This window comes from Typopeltis vanoorti, chromosome 22 (assembly GCF_054136105.1).
Source record: "Typopeltis vanoorti isolate ZY-2024b chromosome 22, IOZ_Tvanoo_1.0, whole genome shotgun sequence".
Taxonomy (NCBI): domain Eukaryota; kingdom Metazoa; phylum Arthropoda; class Arachnida; order Uropygi; family Thelyphonidae; genus Typopeltis; species Typopeltis vanoorti.
This window is the reverse complement of record NC_143570.1, coordinates 38,416,025-38,431,027: the sequence shown is the minus strand read 5'-3', so window position 1 is coordinate 38,431,027 and position 15,003 is coordinate 38,416,025. Positions and strand designations below refer to the sequence as shown.

General features: G+C 34.4%; 1 protein-coding gene across 1 annotated transcript in view; it reads right to left on the bottom strand.

Annotated features, from left to right (window-relative positions):
- mRpS31 (mitochondrial ribosomal protein S31) overlaps positions 1-15,003 on the bottom strand; it is a 115,483-nt gene that overhangs the window by 83,546 nt on the left and 16,934 nt on the right. The window contains exons 3-4 of the mRNA XM_090412260.1: positions 9,691-9,773; positions 7,115-7,229 (exon numbers count right to left, since the gene is read on the bottom strand). Of these exons, the coding sequence (XP_090268386.1) occupies positions 7,115-7,229; positions 9,691-9,773 (198 nt within the window). The remainder of the gene's footprint in view (positions 1-7,114; positions 7,230-9,690; positions 9,774-15,003) is intronic.

Genomic DNA, 15,003 nt, shown 5'->3' with positions numbered 1-15,003 from the left:
TGTGTATTTTAGTCTATAGCTCACATCTGAGAGCTGCTCAACTTTTATTCGCTTTAAAACTTTCTTACATGTTATTCTTTTCAATATGAAATTCAATTTTATCCTGCTCAAGACTAAATAGTGATCACTTCCAATTTCAAATCCTCTGTACACTCTGGTGTACTGCACCAGGGAGAAAACATCACTATCAACAATAACATAGTCAATGAGACTTTTCTTATTCCTAGCCTCTTCTCTCCATGGGAATTTGTGCACATTTTTATGTTGGAACATGGTGTTAGTAATAACAAGTCCATGTCCTGAGCAGAAATCCAACAGATATTTGCCATTATTATTAGCTTTGCTCTTTTCTCCAAATTTTCCCAAAATATTTTTGTATGTCTCACAATCATTTCCTACTCTGCTATTTAGATCCCCAACAAGGACCAACTTTTCCTTTTTCATTGTGTCAGTTGCTTTTTCTAAAGCCTCAAAAAATTCCTCCACTTCTACCTTAGTAGAACCTTCTGTGGGACCATAGGCACAAATAAGTCTCATTGTCCAGTTCCCCATTCTCATATTTGCCCACATTACTCTACTTGAGACTGACTGCCATTCAAGAAGATTAGCCTCGTATTTTGTGTTGAATACTATGGCTACTCCTTCTTTTCCTTGATTGTCATTGCCTGAATATAACATTTTGTATTTATTGCTCAGAAAGATCTCACCAGTTTTGGTCTTTTTTGTTTCAGTCACCGCTATTATGTCAATCTGGTACTTATCTTCAGCTAGGCTCCATTTCTTTGCCATTCAGGCTTCTTACGTTGATAGTACCGATCTTTAACTCTGGTGATGTTGAGTTGGGGTTTATTTTCAGATTTGTTCCAGTAGCTGACTTTTCGCTGTTCGCCCTGGTTCCCTGGCGAAAACAACAGGGGCCTTGTTTAACCGGGCAACGCCCCAGCCAGCATGAAATTTTGTCATGTTGTACCATCATTCTATATTTTGGTTTAACCAATAAGAATACAATTTGGTCAGCTAAATCCCAAATTGCCAGCCCATCCTCGTCCGTTCAGTATCCAAGTAGATACCCAACAGGGTGCACCACGAGAAGGTGAGGATTGGACATTAGGTCAGAAGCCCTGGTCGGTTCTCCGCATTCCTTTAAAGGCTATGTGGAGGTCTCCTCTCAGTTATACAGCGATTCCTTTGCTTCTTTTTTTTTAGCTTTATTATCCAGAATCCTTCAAGAGTCTACTATTCTATATAAAAGATATCTGATTCTAAACAGCTATAAGAATTATGCATCGTTAAGGTTTCAACTACAAAAAATGAACCAAAGTCACCGCAACTGATGACGTTGTATCAAGTATGTCACACAATAACTGCTTTCCAGACTGCAATGCTTGTACTATTTGCAAACACTGATGAAAGATGCAACTCCAGAACTAAGCAATTGAAAATGGAATATGCTTTGTAAATGAAGTGAACGAAGATGAAGTGAAGAGTGTAGTAATCGGATTAGAAAAAGGGAAAAAAGTGGGATGTGACAACATAAATGTTAAAAAGTTAAACATTATCATTAGGCAAAAATTAAAATTCTAGTATTTTAATTATAGGTAAATTTATAGAACACCTAAAGACTGTTTCAGTTGTACCGTTATTTAAAGAAGGAAATAGAAATGAAATCAAAAATTACAGACCAATATCTATACTATCCACAATCGCAAAGTTTATTGAAATTCTGATAAAAAAAACGCTTAAATAGCTATTTAAATAGAATATCCTTTTACGCTACTAATCAATATGGGTTCAGATCTGGAAGCAATACTGAAAAAGCGCTACTCGAGTTTCATAAAAAGGTCTATAGTGGAATAAATGAAGGGATGCACACAGCAGCTGTTTTTTTGATATATCTAAAGCGTTTGACTGTGTTCATCATGAACTATTGCTATTAAAAATGTCCAAATACAGCATTAGGGGAATTACTAATGACTGGTTCAGATCCTATCTGAATAACAGAAAACAATATACCAGCTATGATATATTTAAAAGCACAACAAACATAATAAAATACGGAGTCCCACAAGGGTTGGTACCAGGACCCATCCTATTCATAATATATGTTAATGATCTATATAAATACAAACTTTTTGACAAAATGATATCCTTTGCTGACGATACAGCTTTAGTATACACCGAAAGCGATATGTTAAAACTAAGTATGTGGTTTAGCAACAATGGATTTAACATTAAAACCGACAAAATAAGATATATGTACTTTACATTAACAGACAAATTAGATCACAGTATAACTATAAAATGGCATGAAAGGAAATGTAGCGATACTCTAAATTGTAAATGTAGCTTAATCAAAAAAACAAAAACCGTCAAGTATTTGGGCCTCCATATCGATAGCAATTTGCAGTGGAACTTAACCGTTTCTCAAGTATACTTGCGTAGATCTTGTCAGGAACACTCAGCAGGGAAATACCTCTGTAATTCTCACATTCAGTTTTATTTCCCTTTTTATATATGGGTACTATGAGAGCTCTACTCAAATCATCGAAAATTCGTCCCTCTGCCCAGGCTTTCTGAACTATGCAGTGATACTTCAGCATTTCTGGTCGAATATCATCTACTCCTGCTGCCTTTCAACATTTCAAGGATTTGTTGGCTTTTTCTACTTCAAGTATGGATATGTATTCCTGACTGCATGCCTGGTCAGTGTTTTTTACCACTGTGCTGTCATCACTGCTCGTTTCGTTTAGCAGTTTTTCAAAGTAATTACTCCATACTTCGAGGATATCTTTTTCTCCCGTTTTCATGTCACCTTTATCATCTCTAACTCCTTTTACAGCACTCTTTCCTCCATTCCTAAGCTTCTTCAACAACCTCCAGAATATTTTGCCACCTTCTTGATATTTATTTTCTATATTCTTGCCAAAGTCCTCCCATGACTTTTGTTTAGCTAGTTTTACACACTGTATAGCATTCTTGCATTTGTCTCTGTATTCTCCAAGAACACGAGCTGACTTATTTGCCAGGAACTTTTGATATGCTTTCTTCTTTTCCTTCACTGCCTCTTTAACTTCCTGTGTCCACCATGGAGTTCTAATTTTTCTATCCTTGCAGACAACTTCACTACATGCCTCTCTAGTTGAATCAATCAGTGATTTCTTCACGGCTTGCCACTGAATCTCCACGGTTTGATTCCTGTTCTCAAACTCTTTCATTTTTTTTTCAATAATCTTTGTGTATTTTAGTCTACAGTTCACATCTGAGAGCTGCTCAACTTTTATTCGCTTTAAAACTTTCTTACATGTTATTCTTTTAAATATGAAATTCAATTTTATCCTGCTCAAGACTAAATAGTGATCACTTCCAATTTCAAATCCTCTGTACACTCTGGTGTCCTGCACCAGGGAGAAAACATCACTATCAATAATAACATAGTCAATGAGACTTTTTTTATTCCTTGCCTCTTCTCTCCATGGGAATTTGTGCACATTTTTACGTTGTAACATGGTGTTAGTAATAACCAGTCCATGTCCTGAGCAGAAATTCAACAGATATTTGCCATTATTATTATCTTTGCTCTTTTCTCCAAATTTTTCCCAAAATATTTTTGTATATCTCATAAACATTTCCTACTCTGCTATTTAGATTCTCAACAAGGACCAACTTTTCCTTTTTCATTGTGTCAGTTGCTTTTTCTAAAGCCTCAAAAAAATTCCTCCACTTCTACCTTAGTAGAACCTTCTGTGGGACCATAAGCGCAAATAGGTCTCATTGTCCAGTTCCCCATTCTCATATTTGCCCACATTACTCTACTTGAGACTGACTGCCATTCAAGAAGATTAGCCTCATAATTTGTGTTGAATACTATGGCTACTTCTTTTCCTTGATTGTCACTGCCTGATTGTCATATAACATTTTATATTTATTGCTCAGAAACATCTCACCAGTTTTTGTTTTTTTTGTTTTAGTCATCCCTATTATGTCGATCTGGTACTTATCTAATTCCTCAGCTAGCTCCATTTCTTTGCCATTCAGGTTTCTCATGTTGATAGTACCAATCTTTAACTCTGGTGATGTTGAGTTGGAGTGTGTTTTCCGATTTGTTACAGTAGCTGACTTTTCGCTGTTCGTCCTGGTTCCGTGGCGAAAACGTGTTTAACTGGGCGACACCCCAGCCAGCATGAAATTTTGTCATGTTGTACCATCATTTTTTATTTTGGTTTAACCAATAAGAATACAATGTGGTCGGCTAAATCCCAAATTGCCAGCCCATCCTTGTTTGTTCAGTATCCAAGTAGATACCCAACAGGGTGCACCACGAGAAGGTGAGGATTGGACATTAGGTCAGAAGCCCTGGTCAGTTCTCCGCATTCCTTTAAAGGCTAAGTGGAGGTTTCCTCTCAGTTATACAGTTTTGACCCTTAAGCACCCCAGATTAAAATGTTTCATTTTAAATTAATTTATAATAAATTTATTTTTTATTATTACAATATTTTCCATATAATGCTACATTTTCTTCTTCTCTTCCATCCTCAAAAGAGGTTGAGTTCCTCATGGATAAGATCCTTCAATTGTTGTCTGTTCCAAGCAAGCTCTTTCATATGCTAACAGCTCTGGAAGTCCAATGCAGTTCTAAGGGCTTTATGACATGTTAATTTTGGTCTTCCCCTGGGTCTTTTACCCTCAAGTGTCCTGAAATACCAGGCAAGGAAGACTGTCTGGTTCTATTTGCACAATGTGGCCAAACCAACGGAGCTGATGCTTTTTAACTGTGTTAAGAATTGATGAATTAGAGATACTCAAATATTGCAGCACCTATGCATTAGTCTCATGTTCTGTCCAATGAGTTCTGTTTATTTACCTGCAGCATTTCATTTCAAAAGCCAACAATTTCCTCAGTTTCTTTTTATACTTTCATATGATTTTATTTTTAGAGTTGTAGGAATTTTATTACTTTTCCAAATTTCATTAATTATTACTCATTACTCATTACATTACATATTATTTCATTACTCATTAAGAGTAATGAAATTACTCTTAATGAAATTACTACATTAATTGCACAATGATATGTGTGATTGGTCTTCCACTGACTTTTACTAAGTCAATGGAAGACCAATGTCCTTTTGTTGAGCACAATGCTTCTTTAATGAGTTCTTGGATGAAAATGTTAAAAAGGCATGGAGAGAGTGGACATTCTTGGATAAGTCCTCATTTGATTTCTCAAGTTTTTTGGTTATGATATTTTTATACTGAATTACAGTAATTGTATTCCAATAGTAGTTTGAAGCAAACCTTATTGTTTCAAAGTCTATGTTTTTCTTTGTTAATATCTGATTAAGTTTTCCTCTATTAATGGAATGTTTGTTTAAATTCCACATATCAAATTAAATGTTATTTGTTTAAAATCCACAAAACAGCAATAAAAGTCTCTTCTCTTTCCCATTCAATTTCAGTCAGAATATGATGAGTAAAAATATGATAAATTGTTGACCAGTTTTTTCTAAGGCTAGCTAGTTGTTCTTCTATTAGCTGTTCAACATATTATTTAGACAATTCTGTATTATTTTTACAATAATTTTGTAAGAGTAGCAAATTTCAGAATTTTTCAGAAAGTTTCATTCATTTTCAACATTAACTTCTTCTATCTAGCTGGTTTGTAAGCTTCTATAATATATCTTTTTTTATCATTATGATTATCCAGATGTTCTTTAGCCTGTTTTTTTTTTTCTTCCATAATCTCATTATCGCAGGTATTATCCAGTGATTATTGTTTTATTGTTTTTTTCAAAAATCTGTCAGCTGACCTGGGTCACAGTAGTTTTCAGAAAGTTTCATTTTCAACATTAATTTCTTCTTTGTTTTGTCTTTCCTTTATACATTGTCTGATCTCATTTTGATATGCTGTTTTAATAGTATCCAAGTGGAATTTTTCCAGATTTGGTTTGAGGTGCTTTTTTCTCTTTTTTTGTGAAATTTTAATCAAATCTTGGCAGATAAAATTTCATGATCTGTATCCAGTTCAGTGCTGCGAAGGGATATTGACATTCAAAACAGGATTTTACAGTTTTGCAAATTAGAAAGTAAACTATGCAGTTTTTAGAATTTGAGTCTGGTGAAATCCAGGTGAATATGTGGGCAAATCTATGGTAAACATGGTATTAGGAACTATGAGATTATTTTCTCTACAGAGAGCAAGGAGATACTCTCTCTCTCTCTCTCTCTCTCATTCCTTCTTATGTCTATTCCAAATTTACCCATTATATCATGCATGTCGTCTGAATATTGTCCAACTTAGGCATTAATCACCCATAATTATTCAAAGATTTTTTTGTGTAGGTTTTGTCAATTTCCTCTTGTAACTGTTGACAGAAATCAATATGATTTTCTTCTGGATGTGATGCAGCATATATTTGAAATCATTTTAATAAACATTTTTCTTTCTTTTATTTGTAGTCTAATTTTCTGGGTCATGATTCTGGATGAGATGGGTTGCTGCATTTTACCTCTGCTCATTACTTGAAGACAAATGAATGCAAAGAGTGCACATATGTGGTGCCGAAATGGAATACAAATAACTTTTTTTGAATCTGAAATTCTGTTTTTAATTTTAGAATTTTTAAATGTCCTTGGATTAAAAAGCAACTGTAAGGTAACACCAGTTACTGGTGAATAATATATCAAGAAAGTGGAACTGTGGGGAGAAAAACAGAAAAAAAAAACTTCCTCAGAAAATTCATGGATGAAGCTGAACAAATTTATAGAACCAACACCTATGAAGGATAATACTATAATACATATGAAAGATAATACAGGGTGTTTCAAAAAGAATGTCCCAATTTGAAAATTGTATATCTCTGCAACCACGAACCACAAATGAATGTGACATTGAGCATTTGTAATTGTGGTGAGTGAAACTTTAGGCCTTACTTCATACTTGGTAATTTATTTTGTAACTGTACCACATTTTTATTATTAAATATAATTATTTGAAATCTGGTCATTCTTTTTAAAACACCCTGTATTATAAACAAAACAACAAAATACTGTTCAGTTTATTTCACTTTATTTCTATTAATTTCAATTAACATACTACTGTTATCAAAAGAATTACCTCCATGCTTGAAAGAAGTGCTGCTAATTTTTCTACTGCTATCTGTTTCTTCTGAACATTAATTTTAAGTTTTCCAAGACTTCCATCAGTCAGACTCTCAGAAACATCATGCTGCCTTTGTGGAGGAGAGGATTTAAATCAGCATTATGTGTCATTTATTATTCAAGTTTATGCAAAATTACTAAATTTTACTGCATAAGAAAAAGGGACAATGCATTTTTAGAACTTTGTGATTTAAAATACTGGAAAATGGTCAAAGTTTTAATAAGAGAAATACAGTTGCATTAGTAAAAATTTTAATTCTGACCAACATTGCCAATTGTGATATCAGATTTAATACCACTTTCATAGTAATGGGATCCATATAGACAATGAATAACAGTGAAGATAATGTGCACCCCTGATTTAACATCAAACTATCTTCCTGTATCTCCTTCAATTCTAACTGCTGACTTACAGCTTAAATAGAGACTATGTACTGTTTGATATAATGTCTCATTTACATCGTATAACTGTAGCGTTTTGAAGAATTTTATTCTTGCCACCTTGTCATATGACTTTTCCAGATCCACAAAACTTAAAAATACAAATCCTTGTTATATTCCTAAGATTTCTCAACTATTTGTCTTAAAGTGAAATCTGATCCTGACAACTTCTATTTGGCATGAATCCAGCTTGTTCTTCACCAAGCTTCCCTTTCATAATTTTTCTTAGCCATTTCTCAAGTTTAGTTGAATATATCTTATGAGGAACACTCAGCAAGGAAATACCTCTATAATTCTCACATTCAGTTTTATTTTTGTTTTTATAGATGGGTACTATGAGAGTTCTGCTCCAATCATCCAAATTCATCCCTCTGACCAGGCCTTCAGAATTATGCAATGCAGCCACTGCAAAACATTTATACCTCCATATTTATTCCATGCAGTTAGCCAAGTGGCTATGCGATTCGCAACCATATGCCTGGGAAAGAAGTATCCTGGGTTCGATTCTCGTCGCTGACATGAGGAACATAAGGATCTTTCTTAGACATAGCCAAGTTAGCCAGTCTTGGGCATGGACAACTGGGTTTTTCCTCCTGCGAGCAGGCAAACCAGCTCCATGAACACACACACACATATGAATACACACATAGCCACTCAGCAGTTAGCCGAGTGGCTATGCGATTCGCAACCATATGCCTGGGAAAGAAGTATCCTGGGTTCGATTCTCGTCGCTGATATGAGGAACATAAGGATCTTTCTCGGACATAGCCAAGTTAGCCAGTCTTGGGGATGGATAACTGGGTTTTTCCTCCTGCAAGCAGGCAAACCAGCTCCATGAACACACACATATCACAGCCAGGAATACTTAAGACCCAGTCATAGGCTTTATTCATCAGCTATGCCAGTCCCAAGCCCGAATAAAATTAGGGGGAATGGAGATAGTGCCGTACTTTCCCGTAAAAGGGGCCCTCAGCCATTATATCATCATCATACGAATAATAATAACCTCCATATTTGAATATTTCTCGAATTTCACCTACTCCAGCTGTCTTTCCACATTTCAAGTTTTTAATGACTTTTTTCTATTTCAAGTGAACATGCATTCCTGACTACATCCTTGTTCAGAGCCTTCTACTACCGTGCTGACACTGCTTGTTTTATTTGGCAGTTTTTCAAAGTAATTACCCCACACTATCTTCAGTTTTCATGTCACCTTTATCATCTCTGATTCCTTTTACAGTACTTTTTCCTCCATTTTTAAGCTTTTTCAATAGTCTCCAGAATATTCTGTCACATTAGTCATATTTATTTTCTATTTTTTTTTTTACCAAAGCCTTCCTGTGGCTTTTAATTAGCTAGTTTCACACAGTGCTTCGCTTTCTTACAGTTTGCTCTGTATTCTCTAAGAATACAAGCTGACTACTTGTCAGGAACTTTTGATTGGCAGCGCATGCATGATGTACATGTGAGGAGTTATTCACTACACAGTTTCACTGCATTACAAATAAAAATCAACATACATGCACAACTGATGCTGTGCTCAAACAAATTATGTTATTATATTTCATAATTTGATGGATTAGCCTCACCATGAGACTGTTAATAAGTCAATAATATATACAAAAGCTATTTATTATTGGTTAGTTATTTTTTGCAAAACAACACACTCTCCACTCCCATTCCCACTAAAAAAAAAAAATAAAGTTCTTCAAAGATTCACATATGCAAACTAACATGTGATCTTTACCAGAGTAATTTACCTCACCACCCATAATACACAACTGTAAATCATTGAATATTCTTTCCCTAGATGTACCAGTCATAAGAAAAGAGTGTAAGTGTGGTTAATGCAGAATTACAAATTATATAACTGGAATTATATATCCTGAAAGTGAAAAGTCTTTTCCCTTCTAACATTGGTTTCTCTAGGAACCAATACTGATTTGTTGCATGCTCAATGGGATGGCAAACCAGAAGTATGAGGAAATTTGTAACATCCCAATTAGTGGACAAGTACTGAACAATATAATTTGCATTGTGCCCAGTGTGAACATATTAAGCAGATACACTATCATATATGTTTCCACTTACCGTTGATCTTCTTCCTCAGTCTTGCTTCTTGTTGTACCAATATTTACATTCAGCTCACTTTCCTCTTCATTAACATTTGTCATCTGAGATAAGATAAACCTTCATTTCAATGCTGTTGTTAGTTCCAATTCTTAAATGCATTAAATTTTATTATATATTAAATTATGCATTCCTCTCTTGAAGTTAGGCACAAGCAAGAATAAAGTAATGAAGTTGTGTCCAGTACATTCAACTCTTGCACTATAGCAGACACCATTATAACAAATAAATCACTCATTACCAAACAATTTGAACAAAGTCAAGCAAGCACAATACTATATTAAAGGAAATTCTCAACAGCAAGCTATAACACTAAAACATGCATATCATACCCAGTATATATTCCCTATACTGAGAGCTGACTGTATAATGAAATAAAACAGCTATCATTCAATTATAATGTAACATAGAGTTAAAATGGGTACCTGAGGAATGCATCTGATTTTTAGAAAATATATATAGCTGATAATTATCAAAGTATTTGACTCGTGTAAGCTCTACAAAACACGAAAGGAAGGAAGAAACTTTATACACCATTCATTCGTGTTTACTAAGTCCCATCCAACAGCTCTTTCACAATTAACTGTGACAGAGATAATTTTCTTTTTCTAATAAGTTTTATATTTAATTGTTTTAAAAAGACTTGCAATAACATAATTTAACATTTATGCAGGAAAATGTATAACAATATTACATCTTGTGTTCAAGTTTATACAATTCTTCAACAGCTTAAAGGACCATCTAGGTCTAATACTAGCATTACCAGGTTTCTCCATCTCTTTATTTCAAGTTGCATCTGGAGTAAAGTGTGCATCCAACTATCTTATGTTTTTCGTTACCACATCTTTTCTTTTCAATGTTATTTGTAAGAACTAGTTTGATCAAGTGATTATTTACTTTTCAAAAATGGCCAAGCCAAGCCACCCAATTCTCTTACTTCTAATAAATGATAGAATAGAGTTTTTGAAACAGGTTTCATAATTCCAAATTAAGTCTTTGTTCATACAGTTCAGTATTTTGATTGTTCAGTTTTTCTTGATAATATTCTGGATTTTAGGAGCTGTAAAATTGCAAACTACACACAACTGACCTTCTTAGTTTTCTATATCTTGATACATATCATCGTAGTAGCTAATTCCGACTTCTAATTATTTAAAATGAACACATAGGAAATAAGAATTCAATTATTTAGTTATTTCCTTTCTGAAAATTGCTGCAAATGCTACATCTCCACTTCATACATTATGCTCATTGGTATTTTTAGAAAGGAAGTGATAATAATTAAAATAATTTACTTATTATTTTCTATATTTCACCAAAGACAAAAATGAGCATTCACTGAGAACAATACACAAGAAAAGTTACATGCAATCAGGTACTGCATGCGTAAATGAACTTGAAGTAAGGAAAACACCTAAATGACATGACCCAATCAAATAATCATGCAATTGGGTCTTTGCACGAGCCTTTATTCTACCATGATGCTGGGCATAAAATGTACAGTGGGGGAAAAATTGTGCAGTGAGAATTTAAAATGTGCACAGCTGAAAGTATACAGAATACAAAAATGTTTAATTAATTTGCAGTCTGAATTGGTGGAATTCTGGAAATTGTACAGTGAGAAAAGAAACCTAGAATAAAGTCTGCTTGGCACCCACTCATGCTCTCCACTAGTTAGCTTTTCCTTTCTGCATTCTCACTTACTCAAGTAGTATCTGCACGCATGCATTTTTACTCGTGCATAGTTCCCATAGTTCTTGATACATATCATTGTAGTAGTTAATTCTGACTTCTATGTTCTAAGTTTCTAAGTTGTCCGTTGGTCTAAGTTTTGTCCTATGAAAAATGCAAAAGAGAAGCACAAAACTGTACATAGTGGAAGCTTATGGTAGTCAACCTTCTGAAAGGAGATGACATCTGACAAGACAAGATATTTCCTTAAAAAAATATCCATTGACCTTCGATAAACACAAATGAAATAATAATTTAATTATTTGTTTTGTTTTTACATATTCTCTCATGCATGAGAGGCAAAAGAGCCTACAGCAAACCAATGCCATGTGTGGACAGTCAGGAGTACAGTAATTTGTTGACATTCTTCTTGAACTGTTAGCGATTGTAGTCCTTGGGAAATGCTTCATGGGGGAGGCTATTATTATATCCTTTCTAAAAATTCCACAATGAACGTTGTATCTCCACATTATATATTATAAAACATTCACAGAAATAATTAATATGGCCAATTCTCACCACATCAAACCAATAAGGACTATAGGAATACTTAGTTATAATTTATAGATAGTTTACTACAGTAAAGCAAATTTTTCTCAGCAGGATACTGTGTCTCTGAGGCTTCTGTCAGGAATTTTCAGTTTACTATGGTGAGTGAATTTGTTATAACTGTCTACAATATAGCAACAGTGAAACAAACCGCAATAATAATTATACAACATCATGATGGCAATACATAATTATCAGCACACAAAATATTTACTTATGTTTATATAGACTTTGTAACATATAGAGGGAAATGGAAAAGCATCTATTTAAGATGGAAAGATATTGGATACCAAATGAGGTGGATAGACAGAGACCAAAGGGAATGGGGGAGGGAAGAGAGAGAGAGAGAGAGAGAGAAGACCAGCTGCAACACAGAAAGACCAGTGAAGCCGGAACAAGCAAATGACTAATCCTTGAAAAGAAGAAAAATGCAACACTAAGTATTGCCAGCTTAGTTTGTCGAATGGTGGGCATATCCACTTTCCAAATAAGCTGTGAGCCTCCGTAGCTCAGTCAGTATAGACAAAGCCCTCAGTCTATATTGGTTCGATTCCTGTTAGTGACATGAGGAACCTTTATTTGATCTCTTTCGACTAAAATTTTGCCAGTCTCATACAGAGGTAGAGGGTTTTTTTACTTAGCTTTTACTTTTTTTACTCGGGTTTTTTGTCCCTCAAAACAGACAAACTGGCCAATAGAACACGCAATTTACAGACAAGAATAATTAGAGGCATAAGGGTAACCGCCTTATCCTCATATTATGGTTAGGAAATCCAAGGATACTTGGAAGGCTGAGGGTACTGAAGTGCCTGTTAAAGCCACTGATGAATGAAATGAATGAACTAACAGGCTGCAGGTTCAAATTCCACTACAGGCAAGAATGTATGTGACTATCTTTAGGTCGTATCATCATCATCCCACTTATTAGAGGCCTAAAATTGGTTGAAAAAAGTTCCATGTTTGGTCTCTAGAGCAGGATTTCCAGAACCAGGTAAAAAACAAATTAAAAAATACAAAAAAAAATTATAAAAATTAATAAATAAAATAGGCAAAAATCCTTAGCTCACTTAGCTAAAAAAATAAAAAAAATCAAATACCTAGTATTATATTGTATTTTAAGATAAAATACTGCACATGCATGACAGCATCAGAAGGGACCATGCTGTACTGATGTGGGAATCAGCTAAATATGTGGGTGTTCTAATTAGAAAATGTTGCATGCTAAACTACAAAGCTAGAAATTATGGTGTTAAATCTTGAATAAAAGAGAATTTATAATGTATTACCTTTATTTAGATTTAACAAGTATCTAAATTCTCAATGTAATACTTGTATATTAATAAAAAGAAATTGAATGTAAATGAAATGATAATAACATCCTTCATTTGAAATTTGCTGAATATTGTATTGTCAAATGTCTTATGTAAAAAAAAAAAAAAAAAGGGGGGGGGAAGCAATTTAGGAATGGATGAGGTATGTGTTAGTATGCGAACATTAGGCTAAAAATCCCAGACAAGATAAGAAAATTAAATGGCCTGAGGCCATCACGTACACAAAGGTCTATGTTGCGTGGGGGGGGGGGGGGGTCCTCCCATGGATGAGAAGCGTTGGAATGGAGTGCAGAGAGAGGAATTGAGGTGCTGTGTGAGGATCATCAAGAGAGTACATAGTTTTTTGGTGACACAAAAACGAAGCTTTTGCTTTTGGCTCGGATCTGTTCCAGTCGTTCCCAGAGAAAGGAAGTTCCAGTAAGGTCGGGGTGAGATGAATGAGAGTGGCTATGCGGCCAAGTAGAATGCCAACGTGCATATAAGTCTCGGCATAGCAGAGGGTCAGCGTAGGCCGAGAAGGAAATGAGAAACCTTGTGGACCAATATCGGCAGCAGTGCTTCATGAACATCATAGGCAACGAATCGTGATCGTATTCGCATATCTACCTTCCAGAAGCAAGAACCTAAGGAACGTGTCAGCCAGGTAACCTGATCGAAAAGGGACCAGATAAAGAAAACGCGAGCCATATAATTCCAATCAATGATCGCAAATATAAGTCAGCGAGATCCTGACACCTCAGTAAAGTAAGAACTTTTTTCAAAATTTTGTATACAAGGAAAGTTAGATCATGACGGTAAAAGGGACTAATTAGAATTGTGATTTATGAAGTGTTGAAGGACTTTAGGAGTTGAACTATGACTAGGGAATGATTGATCTGAGTCAGAAAACTTGGAAAAGTGCATTGTGAAAAACTATTTTAGTTTGTCATTGTCGGGTAGTTCTTGAACCATTAATTGTGTGAAAATAATCTAGGAGTGTTAAGTAATTAGAAGGACATCCCTTTGAAATAGTATTAGATAATGTTTCAAGTTATAAGGGAACTAGAATGTCTATGTTACGTCAAGTTATCTTAATTTACTTTTCATACCAACGTTAATTCAGTTAGTGTCTATGAAGATAATTGTAACTTGTTTTATTAGTAATGAATAAATTTTTTCTTGTCAACCAAATAACTTGCCTGATCACTAATCTCAATGCACCACTCATAAAGAGAAACTATGCATAAAAATTATTGAGGATAGTAATAATAATATATTAGATTATTGTATTTGGAAATAGAGAAGGAAAGGATACAGGATCGTGTGCCATACTAGGTGTTTGCTCTTAGATAAAGAAATTTCTCTTATCTATAGAATTTTGGTGGTGCAGCATAAACAAATAAATTTTCCGAAATTTGAAACAGGGTTAACACTAGTATTCTAACAAAGAAATTAGTTCTAGCCAGAGGAATTTCCTTTGTCAATCGAGTTTTGCACACGTGGGCAATACACTAATAGCAGCCAAGGGATAGAGGTAACAATAAGGGTAGAGTTTGTAAGAATTGTATAGGACAAAATTTTAGAGTTGAAGAAATAACAAGTAAAAATAAAAATAATACAACATAAGCCAAGATTTAAGGAAAGGATATAAGATCATAGAGGAGTAAACACAATCAACAAATAA